General features: G+C 42.3%; 3 protein-coding genes across 3 annotated transcripts; all 3 read left to right on the forward strand.

The window, feature by feature from the left end:
• The first annotated feature begins 433 nt into the window (after nucleotides 1–433).
• On the forward strand, nucleotides 434–3,531 carry LOC4332494 (uncharacterized). The gene is made up of 6 exons (XM_015773769.3): nucleotides 434–563; nucleotides 660–777; nucleotides 881–1,523; nucleotides 1,841–2,630; nucleotides 2,709–2,746; nucleotides 3,116–3,531. Exons 1-6 carry the CDS (start codon nucleotides 536–538, stop codon nucleotides 3,122–3,124), a joined length of 1,626 nt encoding a protein of 541 aa, XP_015629255.1. The 5' UTR covers nucleotides 434–535; the 3' UTR covers nucleotides 3,125–3,531.
• Nucleotides 3,532–7,187: 3,656 nt separating this feature from the next.
• LOC4332495 (serine/threonine protein kinase OSK3-like) lies at nucleotides 7,188–12,564 on the forward strand. The gene is made up of 11 exons (NM_001402138.1): nucleotides 7,188–7,353; nucleotides 8,883–9,071; nucleotides 9,356–9,540; nucleotides 9,979–10,161; nucleotides 10,259–10,390; nucleotides 10,521–10,706; nucleotides 11,076–11,165; nucleotides 11,235–11,318; nucleotides 11,399–11,539; nucleotides 11,614–11,841; nucleotides 12,206–12,564. The coding sequence occupies exons 2-11, from the start codon at nucleotides 8,888–8,890 to the stop codon at nucleotides 12,317–12,319; spliced, it is 1,527 nt and encodes a 508-aa protein (NP_001389067.1). The 5' UTR covers nucleotides 7,188–7,353; nucleotides 8,883–8,887; the 3' UTR covers nucleotides 12,320–12,564.
• A 4,745-nt stretch (nucleotides 12,565–17,309) lies between these two features.
• On the forward strand, nucleotides 17,310–20,238 carry LOC4332496 (uncharacterized). Its single transcript, XM_015772286.3, has 2 exons — nucleotides 17,310–18,220; nucleotides 19,822–20,238. The coding sequence occupies exon 1, from the start codon at nucleotides 17,437–17,439 to the stop codon at nucleotides 18,205–18,207; it is 771 nt and encodes a 256-aa protein (XP_015627772.1). The 5' UTR covers nucleotides 17,310–17,436; the 3' UTR covers nucleotides 18,208–18,220; nucleotides 19,822–20,238.
• Nucleotides 20,239–23,149: the final 2,911 nt, after the last annotated feature.

Raw genomic sequence — 23,149 nt, forward strand, 5'->3', positions numbered from 1 at the left:
GAAAATAATATCGTGTAAACTATAACAGTATAATTGGTAAACTATTGGGGAAAAAATCAGTGTACAAAAGTTAGCACGTCATACATCGGAAAAATTCATCACCCAATAAAATATAAACGATTGGCATGTATAGTATATTTAATGCATTTTACATTATCACAAGTCAGTTAGAAAAAGAAGAAAGGGAATTTTGAAAAAACAAATAAAAATGACATCCTGCTGCCGTGATGGCGGGTTGCTGGATGGCGAAGCAAGAAGTGGAGGCCCAGATCTGGCCAGAGCCCATTGTGGCCGCCGGTGGCCCGGCCCACCGAAAGGCGCGCCCTGGTCGTCGGAGCGGAGCGTCCGGTTCAAAAAATTTCAAACCCACGCTCCCAACGGCAACTCCCCCACCTCCCCCACTTTCCCCACGGCAACATCCCAATCCCAATCCAATCCATTCGTCTCCCTCCCCCAATTTCCTCCCATTCCAATCGAACGCCTCGTCTCCTCACCTCCTCGTCTTCCTCGATCTCTCGTCGTCGTCGTCGTCGCCATGGATCCCCACCCCACCCCGTTCGCAGGTAAGCAAGCGTCAACTTCCGCACCAAGACCCCCCCAATGGTTACCTCTCTCTCTCTCTCTGTTGACGAGATCGATCCATTCCGCGGGTTGCGCAGGGAAGCGGCGGTCGGTTGCCGCCGCGCCGGCGAAGATAGCGGCGCCCAAGCCCAAGTCCATCGCCTCCACGCGCACGAAGACGACGAGGAAGTCTCCCCCAGCACCTCCACCGCCACGGTAAGGAGATCGCCGGCAATCCATATTGAAAAATCCTCTGTAAGATGTGTAGCGCGACTATGGTTTCGCACTTTCGCTTACTGAGGTAGAATTTTTTTTCCAGGCCACGGCGCGCGTTCGGCACCGTTCGAAGCAGCAACGCGCATGATGCCCCCGAGAAGCCGCCGCCGCTGCAGAAGGCTCCAAAGGTGTCGCCGCCGCCGCCGCAGAAACCTGATAAGGTGTCACCGCCGCCAGCTCAGAAGCCCTCCAAGGTGTCGCCACCGCCACCGCCACCGCAGAAGTCCGCGAAGGTTTCTCCGCCGCCTGCGGCGAAGCCTCCGAAGCTGTCGCCGCCAAATCTGGCCAAGGCGACTAAGCCGTCTCGTCTGGCAGCAAAGCCCCCTAAGAAAGCCGCGCCGGGACCGGAACTGGATCCCAAGCCCAGGAAGAAGGCGCAGCGGGTGAGCTTCCAGGAGGACGCGGCGATGTCGGTGGCCCCTGGAAGCGGAGAGAAGGTGAAGGTTTCCACCGATGACGCGGCTGGTCACACGCCGATGGTGGCCGTGAGAGCCCTGGAGAAGAAAGTGAGTGTCGTCGCGTCCGCGGAGACGCCGTTCTTTAGTGCGCAGAACTGCAGCAATTGCAGTCTCGACCCGCTCGAGGAGTCCACCTACTGGCTCGCACATATCCACCTGGCCGAGTCAGTTGGGAAGCACAGGGTTGCTGCTGCGTTCTTTCAGCTTGCATTCGAGTGCCAAGCTCAGGTGAGAGTTAAATGAACATGGTTTTTAGTTGATAAGTCAATCTAAAATTTAAACTGTAAGTATACGTGCATTTTATGTTCTGGTTATTGTAGATGTATTAGACATTGTTTCTTTTTCTTGGAAGAAATTATGTTTGTGGGTTTTACCTGAATAACCAATTGATAGGAACATAAACACTCGTTGACTGTTCAAGACTTCAGGCACAACCTATTGATAGGAAACATTTCATTTTTATATTATTTTTTTACTTTACTTATTAGCAATAATCTACATAGTTATTGATTTCACCTAAAGAAAAAGTTTACTTTTGTGGACAGCCAATTCACAGGATCCAAAGTGAGCTAAGGAATTATACAGTGCGCCATGAGAGTGCCAGCACTTTAACCACTTTATTCGATGAGCTTCTCCTTGCCCATGGTGGCATCCCAGTGAACCAACCTAAGTTTGAAACCGATGGTTTTGAGGTGGTGGATACACCTTTAACTACAGATAGTGATGACAAGAGGCTCGATAGTACCACAACTCAAGTGGATGAGAGATGCTCGGAATGTGACTGTGGTGGTGATATCGTCGATGTGGCAGTTCCCAGTATTGTGAAACCACTTGAGGAAGGCATGGACCAACCGAGTTTTGAGAGGAAGCTGAACGACGGTTTTGAATTTGATGATTGTGAAGCTGTCATTGTGGACAAGCTGGTGGGAGGACATTCTGATCTAGAGAAGATTGTTGATGTTAATGGTCCTAGCGACAGTGAAACAATGCAGTCAGCATGCAGATCCTCCATTGATAGGTTAAGCTTGAAAGGGTCTCCAGTAGTAAGCGGATTGTCTCAAAGACAGCTCTCTTCAGACAGTCCATTAGATAAGTTGTCTCCGTCTGCACGGAGCTTGTCTGCAAAGCGCTTATCATCTGTTAGCCCGCTTGACAAAAAGTCTCCATTTGGTAGCAGCTCGTCGAAGAGGCTCTCATCCAGTTGCCCTTCTTCTAAGAAATCTTTCTCCAGTAAAGCCTTGTCATCCAAGCGGATGTCATCTGGTAATGCTTCTGCTGGAGTCGGTGATCTTAACGAAGTGATTGCAGATATGGAATTTGACTGCCCTGCATCAGGTAACTCAACATGTCCAAAGCTTTTACTTTGACATTGTCCCTAAGATTACTTATTTTCTGATTGAGAGCACCTTGCAGATGATCAGCTGGAACTGAAAGAACATGGGGATTCTGAGGTGTGTTTAAGGGTTTTATTTACACTCTGGAGTTCTGCAGAAATGATATGATGGATTTAAATATAGCTTAATTTTAACAGTAGTGTGCTCATGTTCCTAGTAAAATAAAATTGTCGCCTTGTCGAAGTAAGAAACTCATTACACTAGTAAGGCACACACATGTATTTGTTAGTTTGCACAATAGTACTAGTATTATCTACCGAGCTTCCAAAACTCTTTGATGCATCTGTTGCTATTACAGCCCTGTACGCTTGAAATAATGTAGTCCCAAACCATTTTCCTGACCACTCTAACAAAGTAGATTACATATGTGATGAAAGATCTATGTTACAAGAACAGTTACTTAAAGATCTTACACGTTCTTTGCAGATCAACTAGCTTCTGGAGAGGGACTTACTACAGCGGTACAACTGCAATGGGTGCTAATATAAATTTAGATGTAAGATTTGCTCGTCTGCGTATGTTCGGTAGTTTGAATTTCTGACTTGATCACATTGCTAGTTTGCCTTTGGTGTGGACTCGAGCAGACATGTGTTTGCTCACGCGTGGTGTTTTATTCTCACCAGTCCAAGAACATGGTTTTCAGCAAAGATCATCGTGCTCGGATGATCTTTGTGTTCTTGACAGTTGACAGGTTCTGTGTGCTTGCTTAGCATGACAAATGAGGGTTATGGTATTCTTGTTTGATTTGGCAATAACTTGTACCTTCGGTATTTGAGGTCAATGTAATATGGATTTCTTTATGATTGCCAGTGAACACTGTGAACTGTTGATGCCCGTGCAAATTTTCTAGTTCCCTCTGTCCGAAAAAAAATATCAAATCCTTGTAGATTCATCTGTATGATTTGAGTTTTTATGGGATAGAGAGAGTACCTTTTGAGCACAGTCAAAACATTATGGCAAAATTTGTCATAGGCCATTGAAAGATTATGGCCTTTGCTTGTGGATACCGCTAATGAGACATTGTCATTGGATATTCCAATTCTGTTAACATTTGCTTTTGGACACTATGGGAATTACTTTCTTCAGGTTGATAATACTTGTTTTCGACAAAGATATGGTCTCCAAAAAGTAACTTTGACAACTAGTTTCTATTATAATATATATAGAAACATCAACAAATATATGATTTTATTTGAGGTATTTTTTAAGACTAATTTATACATATGGTTTTATATTTGTAAATAAACATTTTAGATTTTATTTATAGTCAAAGATTTTAAATTTTGACCAATATTATTAGCTCAAAGGGAGTATGTATAAAGTGGAATGTCCATAGCCCCATCTTCATCTTTCCCTTTTTCTCCTACCAGGCCATTGCATTGCACCTCTCCACCATCCTTGTTCTCCCTCCACACTTCCTTGGCCTTACAACACTTCACCCTTTGGTAGGAGCTACTTTGTTGAACAATGAAGCACTCCATTGTTCGCCACCATAGTGAGTAGAATGACGTTGGCTGCTCTTTTCATTGTAGCATCACCACATTGTTACCGAATGGTACCTCCTCAAACCCAGCCACAACCATGTACTCTCTCCACCCTTTCTACCCCTCACCAATAACTTATGTCGTGAGATTCGTGCCAACCTTGGGCTCTAGCAGCCACCTCTCTCGTACGCCCTTTCCTTGAATGTCACATATGTTGACTCCAAGAACCGCAACAACACCTCAAACCTTATCATGAACTCATCCGCTGCCATCGTCATCCGGTTCAAGCTCCGAGAGAAGAACCAACTTAGGGTTGGGGCCTCCGATCTCTTCACTCCTTGATATATAGCGGACTGGCCAAACTAGGGCATTTCTCCCTGTCATCATTCCTTGAGTCCATCTAGAGTGTAGAATCATACCGCAGCATCCCTACCGTCCACAAGCTTGCTCATCCTTGCGTCCGTAGTTTCAAGTGCAATGGAGGAATGAGAGAGATGGAGAGAGGAAATACAAAAGAGAGATGGAAGATGACATGGGTGGCGCTAGTTTGTAAAAAGGTAGCAGGAAGTTATTTATTTAAATTTCTCTCTCCTACTCGATTGAAAATAATACTTTAATAATAGTCTTGCCAAAAGTTAACTTTTCAACGTCGTGCATGTACTTCTTCCATCTTAAAAAAATAATTTTATTTTTATTTACATTAAAGTTTGAGAAAGTGAGAGATAAATATATCAAAGCTTAAAAATATGAGGGGCTAATGTCCTGGAGTTTGAAAAAAATAAAAAGCATTATAGTCTTTTGATTTTATACTAGTACGCGTGAGACATGGAAAATTAGTCTTTTTGACTGAGGTAGTAGCAACCTTTTTTTTATCAAACACAATACGGAGTACAATCTAATCGTAATTCTGTCTACTGCCATCCGTGCACGAAGCGATTAAACATAAAATCATTAGTCCTCCAGTGGATGCAAAATTTCAAACGGTAAGCGAGAAAAGTAATTTGTTTGCGGTTAACCCGAAGAGTTTATCTAAGCTGCTGTTCCAGTTACAGTCTACAGAACCAGACCAGATCAGCGATGATACCGTATAGTAATTGGTAAATGTGTCAGCAAAGCAGCTTTCTGGTTCGCAAAAGTCCGTGGCAATGACAAAAACTGGCAGAAAAGTTGTGGCCCTTTGCAATTAGTGGAAATCAAACCACACCAACCATCGCATCAGAAAGAAAACAAAGCATACGAGACAAAAAAGCCGAACAGATCCGCAAAGCTAATCAACGTTTTCAAGATCCCCATTCCTACGCTGGGGCAGCCGAGAGAACGTCAGGAGCTCCGAGAGTGACCGAGACCCGACTCCATCGTCTCATTCACTCACTTCCCTGGTCTAGTCACCACCGTTGTCGTTTCCTTTCCTTTCCAGAATTCCAGTAGTACCGCGCAGCGCGCAGCGTGCGTTTCCCTTCCCGTGGACGAGGTCGGCGCGTTTCACGGTGCACGCCACGGCGTGTGCACGCACGCGCCATTCCGTCGTGCCGCGCGCGGCCCACCGTTCTTCGCTGCGTGTGTAGCAGTGCAGCACACGGGCCAACCGCGAGTTGGTAGTTGGTGCCAGCCAGCGAGCTAGGCAGCGACATGGCATCGGTTCGTACGTACGTAGTACGTGCGGCTGGAGCCCGCGCGCGGCAGAGCGCGTCACGTGTTACACAACGAACTAACGGTGCGTGGCCCGGTGGAGCCGGGAAGCGGTCGCCGTCGGTGAACAGGACAGTGTGCACTAGTGGTGGTGGTGGTGACCGGATCTTGCATGGGCGTGCATGACCAGGTAGCATATGATAGTGACCAACTGGCCACGCCACACACGCACGCTGGCCCGCCTCGGCCGGCCGGTCGATATTTCTGCGGCCAGGCACACAGGGAACGCAGAATCTTTTTATTACGTTTCATGTGTGTCGCATCTCCGCTACCGAACAATCGCCTTTTGACTAGCAGGGGCCATGACGCCCGACGTTTTCCATCGCAGTTTTTTTTTCAGTTTTTTTTTCCTGGTGCAGTTCTTGCTAGTGGCACAAGTTGGCAGGTTAATATCAAAGAATCAAGACCAAAGGTTTTATTAGTATTGGTGTTACCGTCGGGTTTTGTTTAGTTTAAACGAGACAGAAATGCGACGTTGAGTTTTTAAAAATATCTCGAGTTCCTTTTTTTTTCTCTCCTGAAGGAGTAGAACAACCGGTACAAGTGGCGACTTTTATTTTAGTGTTATAAACAATGCGCCCAGCGCATCTGAGCTTTTCAAGCAGCAGTCGACCATTTCCATCGTACAGTGAAGTGATTGACCGGATTATTACTGAGGGGAATATGCTCGGCCGGCCTGTTGGCCAAAGCCCGGCGAGCAAGGGCCACGCTTGAGCCTCTTTGCCCATCCGGTGGGTGCACCATGTGCCACACTGCATAGCACGGTAGCGCTAGCACTAGCACTAGCAGCCGTAGCCGCAAGCCGACGCGATGATGCATCCTACTACAGCCGTAGCCGCAGCAGCAGCCGCGCCCCGCGCAAAGCGTGCAAGCCAGCATCACACAAACACAAATCTGGGAAGCCGTGTAGCGCGCGTCATCACGTCGTCCCGTCGTCCTGCTCCGCGCCGCGCCGCATCAGCGCTGTGTCAGTCATCCCACCCACTCACCCACCCACCCACCCTGATCGCAACGCCACGCGCGCGAGCGAGCACTAGCGATCGATCAGGCCGTGCGCGAGGGCAACAAGGCGACGGAAACCGAAAGCAAATCCACGCCACCGGCGAGCCCGTCCATCCAAAGCGATGCACACCGAGAGGGAACAAAACAGAAAGTGTGAGAGAGAGAGAGGAAAAAAAATAATAAAAGAGCGGAGAGACAGAAGCCTACGAACGGGCAAAGCGGCCGCCACGTAGACGTGTACATCTTCTCCGGTAACACCGCCCAAAACTCCCCCCCTTCATCACTTTTTTAATAATCCGCGACGACGCCGAGCGATTATTAGTATTAAAGTGAAGTGTGAGCTCCAAGTCCGAACCCCCCAAAACCTCCCGTCTCTTCCCGTCCCCGCTCCAGTGGGCGGGCTCTCTCCCTCTTCCTCCTCCGCTCCGCTCCACCTCGGTTGACCACCACCCGATCGGCGGCGAGGGCGGGGAGCTCCGGCGTGCTCAGGTAATCCATCCATCCATCCATCCACGCTGCTGCTCGGCTCTTGTAGGTTTTTGATTCCCCTCGTTTGGGTACGCTCTTGCTGTGGTTCCTGCTGTTTGTTGTGTAGTCGCCTCTCTGGCTGATACGCTGGGTTTGGGGGATTCGGTCGGGAGCTGAGGGTGGTTTTGAGCTCAGATTTGGGACGGGTGGCGCGGTCGGCTCGTTTTGGGAGGAGGGCGCCCCGGGGGTGATTTCATGGGCTTGGTCGAGGTGGGGGATGGGGAATTGAGTGGTGTTTTGTGCTGATTGGGCGTGTGGCGGTGTGGGGATTTGGTAGAGGCGACGCCTAAACACTAGGGGAGTTGTCGGCTCCCCTTTCTCATGTTTCTCTTAGATCTACGAATAGAGTTTCTCTTCTCCATAGGAGTTGTGATTGGTCGCTCAATCGTTATTTTTTTTGGTTTGTCAGTTGGTCGATCCCACTTTCCTCAAGTTTGATTTCTCGTTAGGAAGATCTTTCCGCTCGAGAGATTCTGATTCCTTTTCGATTCCATCCCGTCCTTGTATGGACGGGCCGCAGTATCGGATTAGCAAATCCATGTGAATAACATAAGCTAGATTAACTTGTATGGTATTTCCGTATTTATATCCCGATCCTACCATTCACCGAAAGATTTTTTTTAAAAAAAAACTTGTGTGGTAAAAATATTTGCCTGTGTTGTGCTAATTATGCGTTAGTTTGATGAATGAATTTTTACCTTGTATCTTCATGCTTACTACATGTGTGCAGTCATGGTATCGAGGGAACCTTTTTAAGGCTAACACACTAGGATTTCATGATTTGTCTATCTCTTTCCACCACCAAGGCACCAAGCTGATATCCTGGTTGCAGCAGCACCATGGGTGGAGAAGATGAGGTTCACGGAGTGTAAAGGTCATCTAGTGATGGGGGTTCTGATGGCAGGGGGATGACTTGGGGCATTTTGGGGGTGAAGGAAGGCTAGGCACAAACCCTCTTGACAGGACAGCGGTGGGTTATAGATCATGTTTAGGTTTGTTCTGGTAGGATTCGATGGTGCCAATGCAGGATGGTATTTATCGCACCTGGACAATAAGGTTTTGGCAAACCTTTATAGTTAGATTTTTGGTTCTAGAAAGGGAATAAGTTAAACGTTCTGAGGAGCATTGATGATTCGGACCACTTGTGCCGTTAACTCTGCTTCTACTGCACTCCAGCTCCTAGCGCATAAAGCTTGTGTTTCCCTAAATGTAACCAACCAGTTAGAGATGAAGGGTTGTTACTATGAATTGATATACATAGCTCATCTTTGAGGTGAACATGTTAACTCGAACAATTACATATTGCATGGTTTCTGTGACACACCGTATACATCATCCTAGTATTATGAACAAGCTGTTTAGCACAGCTTGGATCTTGCGTCATGTTTTGCGTTGGTTCAAAGGTGTGCATCATGTCATAAATATGCCATCCAAAGTGTAAAATTGTTTGTGGAATGCTAGACCTCAGTTATTTTCTTTCATATTACCAGTGAAAATGGATGGAAATGCTAAAGGCGGTGGGCATTCTGAGGCACTGAAGAACTACAATCTTGGAAGAACTTTAGGTATTGGCTCATTTGGAAAAGTGAAGATTGCAGAGCATAAGCTTACAGGACACAGAGTTGCTATAAAGATCCTGAACCGCCGCCAAATGAGAAATATGGAAATGGAGGAGAAAGGTAACCTCCTTTTCTAAAGAGACCATTTTAATCAATCTATTATCTTCTGTGCTCATATGATCTTAAGTTACTTGCTTCCTGTAGTGGTCTGATCTGTGAACTGTTTCCAAAATTTTGAGCTAATCTAATAGTTGAGATAACATATATATTGATTCTAGTATACATTTTGTTTGTTAAGTCACCTTCTTCGAATGCTTTTGAGCTGGAAATTCTAGAATCTGGAATTTCATGCATGCCAAATGCTAAGGCCACCTTCAATTTTTTTTATTGTTTTTTGTTTACAGCAAAGAGAGAAATCAAGATACTGAGATTGTTCATTCATCCCCATATCATTCGCCTTTATGAGGTTATATACACTCCTACGGATATATATGTTGTGATGGAGTACTGCAAGTTTGGAGAACTGTTTGATTACATTGTTGAGAAAGGCAGGTTGCAGGAAGATGAGGCTCGCCGAATCTTCCAGCAGGTACTTGACCTTACTCATTTCTTTCACTTGTTAAACACGCTCTTTTAGCATTTACTTCCAACTTTAATGCTTGCTTATTTTCACCATTCAAAACCTATGGAGCATAAGCATGCTATTCATATTCGCCGTGCGGTGATTTTGTGTGTGGTGTTAATAATTAATTGACTCAGGTTTGCATGTAATCGGCCTGCTTTTAGCTTCTAACCTAATCATTGAGTTTTAAATTTGTGGGATAAAGTGATGTACTAAATCAAACTGTTGACTAATTCCTAAGTCTTCACTGTGTTGGTGTCATCATTGGCATGTGATTTTAACCTACAATGGAGAGAGGGACATACATTATTTTATGGGAGAACTTGAGTTTTTCATTGTTCTGATTTGTTGAATATGTATACATTATCTCTCTTAATATTTATAAGGTAAAATTTTATGGAACAGATTATATCTGGGGTTGAATACTGCCACAGAAACATGGTGGTTCATCGTGATCTGAAGCCAGAAAACTTGCTACTGGATTCAAAGTATAATGTAAAGCTTGCTGACTTTGGTTTGAGTAACGTCATGCATGATGGCCATTTTTTGAAGACAAGCTGTGGGAGTCCAAACTATGCTGCTCCAGAGGTTTTTTTTTTTTTTTTTGTATCACTGTGGGACTATATCTTCTTGCTCCTTTGCATGCAATATTTTTTCTTATTATAGTATTATGGTTCCTTTGCAGGTGATCTCTGGTAAATTATATGCTGGACCTGAGGTTGATGTATGGAGCTGTGGAGTGATCCTTTATGCTCTCCTTTGTGGTACTCTTCCATTTGATGATGAGAATATCCCCAACCTATTCAAAAAGATAAAGGTGAGATAGATTTATGTAGGCTAGCCAGACCTTGTAAACTCTTATGTTGACTAGATGGTCCTTAAAATATCTAAGTTTTTATTATTATTCTGTATATTTGAGTATTTGACCTGTTTGTTTGGTGTTCCAGGGTGGTATATATACTCTCCCAAGTCATTTATCTGCTCTGGCCAGAGATTTGATCCCAAGGATGCTTGTTGTTGATCCAATGAAGAGAATCACAATTCGTGAAATTCGAGAGCATCAGTGGTTTCAGATTCGCCTTCCTCGTTACTTAGCAGTGCCTCCACCAGACACAGCACAGCAAGCCAAAATGGTACTTCCTTTGTGTCACATTCTTAACGAGTTGTTCATTTATGTATCAAATTTTATCTACTAATGTAATTTTCTTGAGATATACTTATAGAGTATAATAAATAATGTTTTGTCAACATAACACCATATAAAGCAGTGGTGAAAGGCATCTTGAATATTGTAAAAAGTCAAACATTATATAATATGAGGTGTATGGAGTATTTTCTTGCTACTGGTAGTTTATCTTAGCAGAAATCCCTCGGATGTAAATGAAGCAGACAAATTTTCACTTGCAATATCACTTATTTACATGTTCGATTTTTTATAGTTATCTTTCCGTTTAGCTCTCGTGGCAATGGTATAATGTTTTGATATATGGCCTTTTTTGAAGATTGATGAAGATACCCTTCAAGATGTCGTAAACTTGGGTTATGGAAAGGACCATGTGTGTGAATCTCTGCGCAATAGACTGCAGAATGAGGTATATGCAAACAAATGAACTGTTCATCCTTTTTAATGATCACATTGCTGATTTTAGACCATTTTCTAGGCAACTGTTGCATATTATTTACTCTTGGACAATCGATTCCGAGCTACCAGTGGCTATTTGGGAGCAGACTATCAAGAATCTTTGGTTAGTTCAAATTTACAGCATCTTTGTCTGACATAATTTGCAAAGTGTTTAATTAACTGTCTGACATGATGGTTCATTAGGAGAGGAATTTTAATCGCTTTGCTTCATCGGAATCAGCAAGTTCAAATACAAGGCATTATCTTCCAGGAAGCAGTGATCCTCATGCCAGTGGTTTGCGCCCACATTATCCTGTTGAAAGAAAATGGGCTCTTGGACTTCAGGTTTTGCATGATGTTCCTTTTTACTTCTTTTGTAACACACCGAAATTTGTACTGACATATCAATTATCCAACAGTCACGAGCTCAACCTCGCGAGATAATGATTGAGGTCCTAAAGGCACTTCAAGACTTAAATGTCTCCTGGAAGAAGAATGGACAGTACAACATGAAATGCAGATGGAGCGTTGGGACTCAGGCCACTGATATGTTAGATGTTAACAACAGCTTTGTTGATGACTCAATCATAATGGATAACGGTGATGTAAATGGGAGGCTACCTGCTGTGATCAAGTTTGAAATCCAGGTGTGCAATTTCAAATTCTAGCAGGACTGACTTAAAAAGTTTGATACAGTATTTTTTCCCTAGATATTCAACTTCATAGTTAAATCCTTGGTTTAAAGATCCCATTGGAATGACTAAAGAATGCATCCCCTTTTAGGTTCAATCATGAGTTGATGCATTGTTGTCAATATGTATTTTCTGTTCATGCCATTTTGAACCAGCAATTTTTTTACTTTCAATACTAAAAAGTACTAGTCAGCCATATATATTATACTTTTAGCCTAGTATAGTATCATTCGAATGTTGTAGCTGTTGTATTTGGTATGTATTATATATATGTTGTATATCTGGCTGTAGAATTGCTGATTCCGTTTCTTTTCTTCAGCTTTACAAGACCAGAGACGAGAAGTATCTGCTGGATATGCAGAGAGTTACGGGGCCTCAGCTCCTTTTCCTGGACTTCTGTGCAGACTTCCTTACCAAGCTGAGGGTTCTATAGTACCCTTGTGTTGGCTTCAGTGAAAAACCAAACCTAGGGTTTTATCATGTGCGGTTTTTCACTGCAATAATGAATAAAGGACACCATGTAAATAGGCAGCTGTGACTTTCTTCCCAGTCCTTAGACAGCGAAGGTTGTTGTTTGAGTGACTAGTGTTGTGTTAAGCACCAAAATGTTGGTTGTTACAGACTTACATAGTATATAGATCTTTATAAGCTATCTGGGTGGGCGAATGCTTGATTTCTAATTTTTGCAGGCTGCAGCTATACTGCTGGTGATGCCGCAGTACAAGCTTTTCTTTTTGCTCCTGCACACGGTTATTATACGTGTGCATGGAAATTTTGCTACTGCTAGGAAGAAGCTAGTAAGAATATCAGCCCCTTGCTGCCGGGTTGTGGTATAAATGTAGATGACAGCAAATTTAGTGGAATATTTCTATGACAACAAATGTAGTCGTATGATCATGCTCATGCCCCCCTATGGAGAATCGAGATATCCTTTCTCTTGTCGTGTGCTGCTGTGCATACCATCACTAGAGAATTCATCATATTGTCTTGTACTATTTCGATGTGCACCATAACTCCATAAGGACCTTCAAAAAAGTTTTCGTTATAAGAAACGGATTGTCATTTTTTTTGAGTAAATTCAGTTAATCTGGAGGTAGGCTTTGTTGTTTTGGAGTATAAATTTTCTTGCGAATACTTCAGCAATGCTAAGTCCTAAGGAGCTAACTACGCGCGATTAAGTTCATTAGCAATTTTATCATATTTTGTGTCCCATGCACATTACTATGGGAATATTAGGCATGTTTGGTTTGCTTTCACTAGTAACCATACCAAAATTTTGGCAAGGGATGTAATTAGGCTGCTATTTGTGATTAACAAAATTTTGAAGATATAAATTGGTCTCTAGTTGGTCTCCAACCAAGTAACTACCAAAGCAAGCAAAATTTTGGCAATAAACCAAACACTGTAACTTTACAAAAATTTTATCAACAACCAAGTAACTACCAGAGCAAGCAAAATTTTGGCAATAAACCAAACACTATAACTTTACCAAAATTTTATCAACGCCCCTATGTTTTTGACTCACCAATGGAGTATTTTGGTAAGGTTTGTATGGGCTCCAGACCAAATAAACCCTATTAAGCTCAAACTAAGTGTATGGTCAAGTAACTTGATTGTACTCAAATACGATGAATGGAGTCTTCTACCTCTCCTTAACCAAACCTTTCCATTACGCTGCCAATATTTTTTTTATCAAACTATTCGTAATTTGAAACAACTTAGGTCTACATAATTAGAGATTGACTATGTGGGTGGATTGATAAGAAAGTATCCCCTCTGTCCAAAAAAATACCAATCCTACCTACGATGTATGTCTAGATTCGTAGCTAGAAATTCATTTTTTTGATAGAATAGTACATACTGGATTCTACGGTAGTTACGTGCACACGAAGAAGCATACAAGAAAAAGACGATAGGAGTAGTACATTTCTAAAAAGTAGTAGAGATATCACGTCCAACTATTGTAAGGGACAAGAACCCAATCATCCTTGACCCTTTATTACGATTTATTTACACATTAAAAAGACATCGACAAGTGAAAACTACATCTAGATTGCTCTCTTCATTTTCATCCCTCCTTGTCTGCTCTATTATATCTGAATATATTTTCTTTGTCTCATGTTATAAGATATTTGGGTTTTGAATACATTTATCTATAAATCCATAGTTGTCGAGCCTTGGTGTTGCCATTGGCAAGCTAGGGTCAATACATCTATGAACCCAAACAATTATGAACACGAGCGCAACACATCCAACATGATATACACTATTTTAGTAAATTAGTACTAGACAGGTAGTATATATTAATCACAAAAGGATAAGCTTAGATCATTTTGCTTTCCATGCTAGAATTTATATAAGGGACGATTAGGCACTGGACAACTAATCTGATGAAATTGCACTGTCATAATATTTCAATTGACCATCGGTGAAATATAAAGTTATACATTGTGAAGAAAAAAAAATCTTGTACATTGACACGCTCTTCTGTGCTTTCTTCATCCATCATCATGCTTTCTGCCTCTTCGTCACATCTCCTACCACACCCTACCACCCTTCTCGGTTTTGGCAACAAGGTGAACTAGCACCCCTTCAACGAGACAACATAGTCAGGGGCAATAGCCGAAGGAGGGAGTAAGAGAGGGAAGGAGAGATAGATAGATAGATGGGGGAGAGAATGTGTGATTCTCCGAATCTCACTTCCTTAAGACTCTTTGACTTTCAACTCACCATGTCTTACCATATATTTGATCGTGGTGATGAGGCATGAAGGTTGTGCGATTGCGGTATTTTCATAGTATGGGGATCGTTGGTACTAGGATATATGTGAGATTGTAGTAAAAAAGATGGAGACGGAGATTTTTATACAGGTTCGGCTCCTAAATTGTTAGGTAATAACCCTACTCCTGTTAGCCGAAGCCGGTCGTTGCTCTTATTTACCATAATCACACCAGTACAATATTTGGGTAGCCTATCTAACTGTTGTCGACTTGGCAGCCATAAAACCATCCCGTAGTCGACAACATAGTAATCTTCCTCCTCGAATCCGTGCCCAGCGAGATCAGAGACAGCGTTAGATCCCTCTTGACGATAGTCGTAGGTACCGTATGGGGACTACTAGGCTTTTCTCCAATGTTGATATCCGGCGGCTTGTCTTGGCGTATGTTGGCTTGTATGTTAATCTATTGTTTCGTGTCTTGATCTATTGTTCCGTGTCTTGATCTATTGTTCCGTGTCCCCTCTCCTCCTAGGGGGCCTTGTATTTATACCCATAGATATCCCCTTGTCCAAGTAGAACTAGGAAAACCAATATGGATACAATCCGAGTAGTTCTTGTCGTTTCCATGTAGAGCTCTATTTATCTTTCCTTATCCGGTACTCCTTCTATACCCGAAGGTTGTTTCCGTATAAAACATGGTATGTGGTGGTTCCTGCCGAGATTTTGTCAACTAATATTAGGTATGTGGTATTCATAACCCTGACACATTCCATGTGGCAAGTCCTAGCAAGGAGACCAAGGGGACTAGCCCCGGTCGCTCTCGATCACTGCCACACGTCAGTTTTGGGCAGTGTCTGGGCGGGCTTCCATGCGTCTGTGGGTGGTAGTTGCCCAGCAAAAATGCCATGCGGCGAGTCTTGACACTTGTACGGCCTCATGTGTCTACCTCCGTGAATCCCTTCTTCATGAGGTAGTTATTTTTACATACCCCTTAACATCCTTTCGTACATGATCCACTTCTATTGCTCCGGGTGGGTTAGGGGAGTGGGCTCACCACCTTGACTCCCACACTGACGTTGTAGATGATGTGGGATCCCTATATAGACACAATAGCATATAAATAAATATAACTATGATGTAATACCTACCAACTATATACTGCACCATACTGGAAGTAATTTCAGAAAAAAAATCTAATGAAAGTTTCCATGTGATATGTATTTGTGTTTTTCAAAATTTTGATGACACCTAATCATATATACACTCTATCCCAAGAAGGAATTTATGAGAGATATTATCGAGCTCCATTGTTTGCTCTTACGTGTATCAACTGAAACCAAAATTTAAATTTTAAAACTAAAATTTTGAGTTGATACCCACAAATTGTTATTCAGTCGCTAATAAGTGCTCCCTCCGTCCCAAAATATATGGATATAGTACTGGATGGGACATCGTAGTATTACGAATATAAACATGAGGTATGTACAAAATCATAGTACTAGGATGTGTCCTGATAGTACTAGGATGTGTCCCGTTCAGTACTCCCTCCATCCCAGTTTAATCGTCCCCTAAGCAAAGGGCACCAAGACCAAGGACACCAAAAATATTCATCATTCTCAAATTAATCCTCTTCGATTAAGTTGCTTCATCGCTTTTCGTCCTTTGAATTGCTCATGTTTTAAATATTGCATACCATTAAATCAATAAATATTAATCTTCATTGGTTGCATGTAACACATTCAATAATACACATTTACTTTTTTTTTTTACAAACAAACGAATAGATACCTGTTAGATGAGGATCGTTTTGGGAAAACCTCAAAAATCTTAGGGGACGATCACAATGCTATGAACAGAGTACTATGTTCTTATATTTTAGGACGAGTGCAGTATTATAATATAATATATAATCAATCATGAGTGAAACGATGAGACTCTATACCTTAGAGCAAGTTTAATAGTATAGTCCACTATTAGCTCCAATTCATCTATAGTCAATCTAATAGCCATTTAATACAATAGTTGCTTACTATACTATTCATATATGATCCCACCTGTCATACGCACATTGCGTCTTGGAGCCCGTGCTACAGCTGGCTACAGATCTGTAGCCCGCTGCTCTTATCTCTCATCATTTATCTCATTAAAATATGTTTTTAGCTGGCTAATAGCCTGCTATTGTACCGGCTCTTATAGATGGTCGAAAGTGGAGTGATAGGCCGAGTTTAGTTCCAAACTTTTTCTTCAAACTTCCAACTTTTCCATCACATCAAAACTTTCCTACACATACAAACTTCTAATTTTTCCATCACATCGTTCCAATTTCAACCAAACTTTCAATTTTGGCGTGAACTAAATACACCCATAATTGAAATAAGATTTGACTAAAAATTAGATGAGGGTTCGGTGGGGGAAATTTGGGAGTGGGATGGTAATTGGGAAGTCATTGTATTTGGGATATATAAACTCTTAACCTGAAAATTCTTATAACGGACGAAGTATATTTTTAACATTCTCGTGGAGTAAAACTAGCTCTGTTCTGGGCTTCTTGCCGCTTAAGCAAACTGCAACAACACATATTTGCCCCTTCACTTTGACCATGAAACGCGCAAAAGAAAAAGAAAAAACCCCCGTAAAAGCCCTCAAGGCGAAGGAAAGCAGAAGCAACATCTTCGATTTCCCCCATCTTGCAGTTGAGCGCCCCGATTCCTCCCCCTTCTCCTCGCCAAAAGGCCAAAAAACCCAACTCCCCCGATCTCCCCACCACCACCACCCAGATCTCGAAACCCTCGCCGTCGCCGCCCTCCTCCTCCTCCACCGTCGCGGCGGCCATGGCGAAGGAGTTCCCCGTGCCGCCGGTGGTCTTCACTCCCTCCACCCCTACCCACCGCCGCCATCCTCCCCCAGGGACCGGCCCCTCCCCGCCGCCGGCCTTCGCGCCTCCCCGCCCCTCCACCTCATCCGGCGCGAACCCTCTCCCCTTCATGTCCTTCGACGTCGGCAACGCGGCCACCTCCTCCTCGCCGCCGCTGTTCGCCGGGCCGATCGGCGTCGGCGGCTCCGGGGCCTCCTTCGAGGACGAGCCGCCGCTCCTCGAGGAGCTCGGCATCAACACGCGCCAGATCTGGCGGAAGACGCTCTCCATCCTCCACCCGCTCCGCTCCGCCGATCCCTCCCTCCACGCCGACGCCGACCTCTCGGGCCCGTTCCTCTTCCTCCTCTCCTTCGGCCTCTTCCAGCTGCTCGCCGGCAAGTTCCACTTCGGGATCGTCCTCGGGTGGGTCACCGTCGCTTCCCTCTTCCTCTACTTCGTCTTCTCCATGCTCTCGGGCGGACGCCGCGGCGATCTCGACCTCTACAGATGCGTCAGTCTCGTCGGATACTGCATGCTCCCCATGGTCATCTTCTCCGCGATCTCCCTCTTCCTGCCTCGGGGTGGCGGCCTCATATTTGGGGTGGGCATGGGGTTCGTGCTGTGGTCCACCAGGGTGTGCACCAGGTTGCTCGCTGAGCTTGCATCAAGCGGTGACGAGCATAGGGGGCTCATCGCCTACGCGTGCTGGCTTGTCTACATGCTCTTCTCGCTGCTCGTCGTCTTCTGATGCCCTTTTTATGGTAAGGAGCATATGGTTGCACAAATTCACTAGATCATGTTAATTTCAGCTCTGATGAACATTATTGTTGTGATTGTGTTGTGGTAATTGTTGCTGTTGAGGCTGTGTGGTAATCAATTTGTCCACATTACCACTACAAGTTGCGTTGTGGTGAATCTTAGTGAGTGTATCTTACTCTAGGACAAGCCTTTAGCAAACACAACCATGGTTTATGAATTGATTTATGATTTTACAGTTTTGTGGTTGATAGTCTTGCATATAAATTGATTTTTGACGGGTTCAGCTTTATGTTGCCCTAAAAGCTGCACATGAAACATCAAAGTGGATGGGTGTTTCTTTGTTTGTATGATTAGGTCCTCTGATATTGGTGATTCTTGCTGCCATTCTGAAATCTGAATTACCCATGGCTGGGAAATTTCATTAACCCCTTGCTTACACTATTGTCCATAATTGTTAGGTGGTGTTTTTTAATTTTCTTGCTGGTATCTCACATGTGAAAAAAAGAGAGCATGGAATGCTCTAAAAGGTTTTAGTTGCTAGGTGGGGGTGACACTTGTTTTTTATAACCATGTCAAAAATTTTTGTGATCATGATTCATGAATGGTATGCAAATACCATAGTGAGACAACATCACACTTTATTGAGTTTTCTCAGCGTGCGTGTAGTGAGTGCACAGTTGTGTGAATCCTCTCATAAATGAATGAGGCGAAGATTGAGCCCCCAAATGGTGATCTCACTAAACAAAAAATATGGTGATGAAATTTAGTACTCTCTAGAAGTATACAAGATCAAACAAGGAAATCATGTATTGATAATTAGAAAATCTTGGATACTATTAGGAAATCATGCTGTTGGTGGTATATACTTCTATAGTCAAGAAATCATGTACATCTGTTCACATTTGCTAGTATATCCTTTAAACAATTTGATTACTGTTGTGTTCATGTTGTATCTGCAAGTGCCGTTTAGAGCTGGAAATTGTCTATTGCCGAATCCAGTGATATTAACTCATGGAATGGCAAATTTCTTCTCCATGCCAAGATAACCAGTACTTTACTTAATGTGGTGGAAAGATTTGATGAATATCTTTTGAGAGCATGTTTTGTGGCGTTGTGGGGGATCCGAGTGGTGTTTTTGACAATGAAATAGCACTTGGATCATTGTGTTGATTTTCCAGAATTTCGCAATAATAATTGATTCTTGTTACGTCCAATGTGGATCTTATCATCTTATTTCCAATGCAAGTACATGATGTTTTGTGAATCAAATAAGGTTTTGTATCATGCGCAAGCTCGTTGAGTAATGTAGGAAGCTATTATGTAGCGTCATGGAACTCAAAATTACTAAGTGGTCTGAAATTTCGAATGCCATCTTTTCTCAAATAATGTTCAGTGGCTTATTTCTATTCCGTATTCTCTTCCACATTAAAACTAGCCATTATATATAAAAGTACAGTTTGCTGTTGAGAAATTATATTAGGCTCTAATGCCTTTTCTGTTCTCCCTGTTATGTTTGCAACTTCCGCATCGTTTGAGACTTTCATATTGGTTAGCCTCGTTACTCCCTGCTAATTACTAATTCTGATTCTTCCTTCCTGTGCAGATCATGTTCAGGATTCTTTTGCCGTATGAAGTGGAGAGCTGCCAATCTACCAGTCGCTGGAGTGGTCTTGGTGTGTTTTGCTGGACAACAGATTATCACGCCAGTTGGGAGATTTTGTGTAATGATCTGTTCCTTTTTCACCCCGTAGTTCCTGTGGCATGGTAGTTTTAGAGGGATCGTACAGATCTTGGTAAAGAAAAGAAAGGCAAGATCAAGACACCGAAAATATGAAGTAATTAGGTTTTGCTGAATATTGATGGAATCTGGCGACTTTCAAACTAATTCGTGGTCTGTACGAACTTGTTCATTGTATTTACTTACCACGATTAGTTGTTTTAGGGTCATTTCTGCCTACTTTGTTTTTACCCCCATCTTTTCTTCGTTTCAGTTTGATAAGAGAGGATTGTTTTATCATTAGGAGATGTGTTAGTTGCTGACTCAAATTGGATGAGTCACTTAAGTAGTTATGTTTCTCTTGGTAACAGGTCAATCACCAGTTTCTGCTGCTGGAATAGCCACCTTCCTTTACCTACAAGCTGACCTTCATTATCTTCATGCTCTAATAAGTGATAGGATAATCTTTCTGATTGCTGGCTTGAATTATTGATATGCACTACTTGCAATGACTCCTCCGTCGAGTTCCCCTCATCACCCAATTTGCCATTTTTTTTTGTATGAACTTTGAATTTTTCTCTTAGATAATGGAAAGAATTTTGAACTATGTTTTAAAAATTCCATTTACCTAGTTCCGGTAGAAGGAATGTGCCCCCGTAACAACCTATGCTTAATAGCCCCCGTAACAACCTATGCTTAATAATTGTTGGTTACATGAGCTTAAAACGCAGTGACGAAGTTTTGCCGAGGCTTAACAATAGATTGATATAATTTATTTTATGCATGTCACAAACCACACCGTAAATGCGAACCTTAATATATACTCAAGGAATCGGAGACTAAAACCTTAATATACGCTAAAATTAATATCCAGCGGCAAATCACTAGCCTCGTTATAATTTTAAACCCAATCGTTGTATTGTTGACATATACATATATAATATGAAAGCTGTCATTATAAGATGGGTTATGTATGATCTTATCATTTGTTTAGTTATATGCAATAGATATATGTAATACTAGGCAAAAAGTAAAGGCGATATTGAAAAAAAAAATTCAATTGGCTAGTTGTGTTGAAAAGTACGATTGTGTCCTTGTCGATTGGTTTTGCCTTATAGGTTCTTCTTCACGTCAAATTCGGGATAGAGATCAATTAGAACACAAAAAACGCCTCCCATGAAAGGAAACCCAAGACCCAACGAAATTCTTCGACCCGAACTCCGACTTTACTGATTTGACCAGCCAGATGATGCTAGTCAAATCAGCCCATAAGCGGCGGTCAAAGCGGCCGGTCCTATGAAGGAAACCCGACGCTTTCTAAATTTTGACAATATTTTTCTATCTTGAATCTAGGTGCTAACGCACATAAGTGAAGAGCGGCCCAAGAGGAGGGAAGTGAGGCTGTGATTCGCGTAACTTGGGCTTCTCCCTAGCCTAACACTTGGCTTCAGTGGACAGCGATTGCCCTTGCCTTTCTCATGCCTGCTGCCACCTGCAAGTGCCTAGACACGAGAGGGGCAGATGAAATCATTTTGGGATTTTTCTTTTTGAACCTGAAGGAGATTTGACGACACGCGAGATGGACGGAGATGTATCAAGCTATGCGGTAAAAGCATCTCCAATTTTTATAATAGTAGAGATATGCAATATATATAATATGCATAATAATCCACTAGTGTTATGGGCCTCCCTTGAGACAAAGTAAACTTGCATCGTGTTCTGCGCGAGTACCAATTTTACGTTTGAGATCTCCCCTTCCTATAAATCCGAGACATTTGAATGGGACCTAGCTCATCATGTCAACTTTGGTTTTTATTCTTAAATGTTGGAAGAAAATATAAATCGGACGCTCAATTTCCTTAAAAATTGTGCGGTCAAATATTTTAAATATTTTAGTTGACCACCAGGTGATACATTAAGATTAAGTTATATGTGGTGAAAAAAAACCCCCAACAATTTCAACATTAAAAAAAATTCTAGTTGAAACATTTCACTATCACATATGAAACACATAGTTTTAACGGTTTGAAATATATGTTTTTCTAATCAGAATATAATCAAGTGATATGTTGTTGTAAAAATTTAATTTCAACGAACACAATGACGTGATAGGATAAATAGTTTAGGGGAAAAACTATTTTGAAGATCGTTACATCCATGCATAGATGGAGGGGAGAGAGAGCAACTAGTATGACAGAAGAGAGTAATTATAGGTGGCTACACGGTTTTGCTATTGAAACATTATATTGCTGCGGAAATTCCTAAGTAACTTTTAATATTTTTTTAATAATCAAGCTAAAAGTAAAAATTATATTTGTTATTAACAACAAATAAAACTGATTTGTCAAACTATGTTCAGAGAAAAATACATTTAGTAATCTCTGTATGAGATTGTATATGAAATATAACGTCCCGCACTTTGATTATACGGATGAATATATGTTAAGGATTATAAAAATGATGGATATATACATGTGTTGATGTAAAAACACGAGGCGTGGGAGATCTGCTTAACTCCAGTGCAGGTTCAAAAGCTTGCATTTAGGTTCGTGAGCGTTCCAGTTGATTTGATCCTGTAATCAACAAGAGACAAAGACAAAGAAACCGCGGTTAAATCCATAAACGATAGCCGATCGGCTAGTTGCCGATGACGTATCATTTATTTTTGAGCCGATGTCATATGTGAATTGATTGGCAATCATGCATAAGTAAGAAAGAACTAAATCTATTCGATCGGCTGTAGATATTAACAATACATAATCCTCATGTCGATATATACTTAAATCAAGTGATTGGGATAGATCGGTCGCCGTGCCGAGACAGTATGAATCACTTAGATCAAAATATATATTAACAACAAGACTATATATGTTCGTAGCATAGCCGATCAGATAGATCTAGCGTGTATCGGCTAATACTCCGATACTACTCTATATTAAGATATTAAAGCAAATAAAATATACTAAACAAAAAGCCTAATATACTTAAATGCAACAAGATCTTAACATAAAGGGCATATTTAACATGTCAATCGAGCATATAAGAAAAAGGTAGTTAAATCAGGTAAGATCGGCTGAAACTCCGATGCTACCCTAATCGGCAACCAAAAGCAGGCTAGAGATTGAGATTCTAATCACGACTCATAAGATCAAACCCAACTGATGCAGCTATAAGTATGAAAAGAAGGACAATATCTAGACAATCAAGCCGTTGG

Source organism: Oryza sativa, chromosome 3 (genome assembly GCF_034140825.1).
Source record: "Oryza sativa Japonica Group chromosome 3, ASM3414082v1".
In the NCBI taxonomy this organism is placed as follows: domain Eukaryota; kingdom Viridiplantae; phylum Streptophyta; class Magnoliopsida; order Poales; family Poaceae; genus Oryza; species Oryza sativa.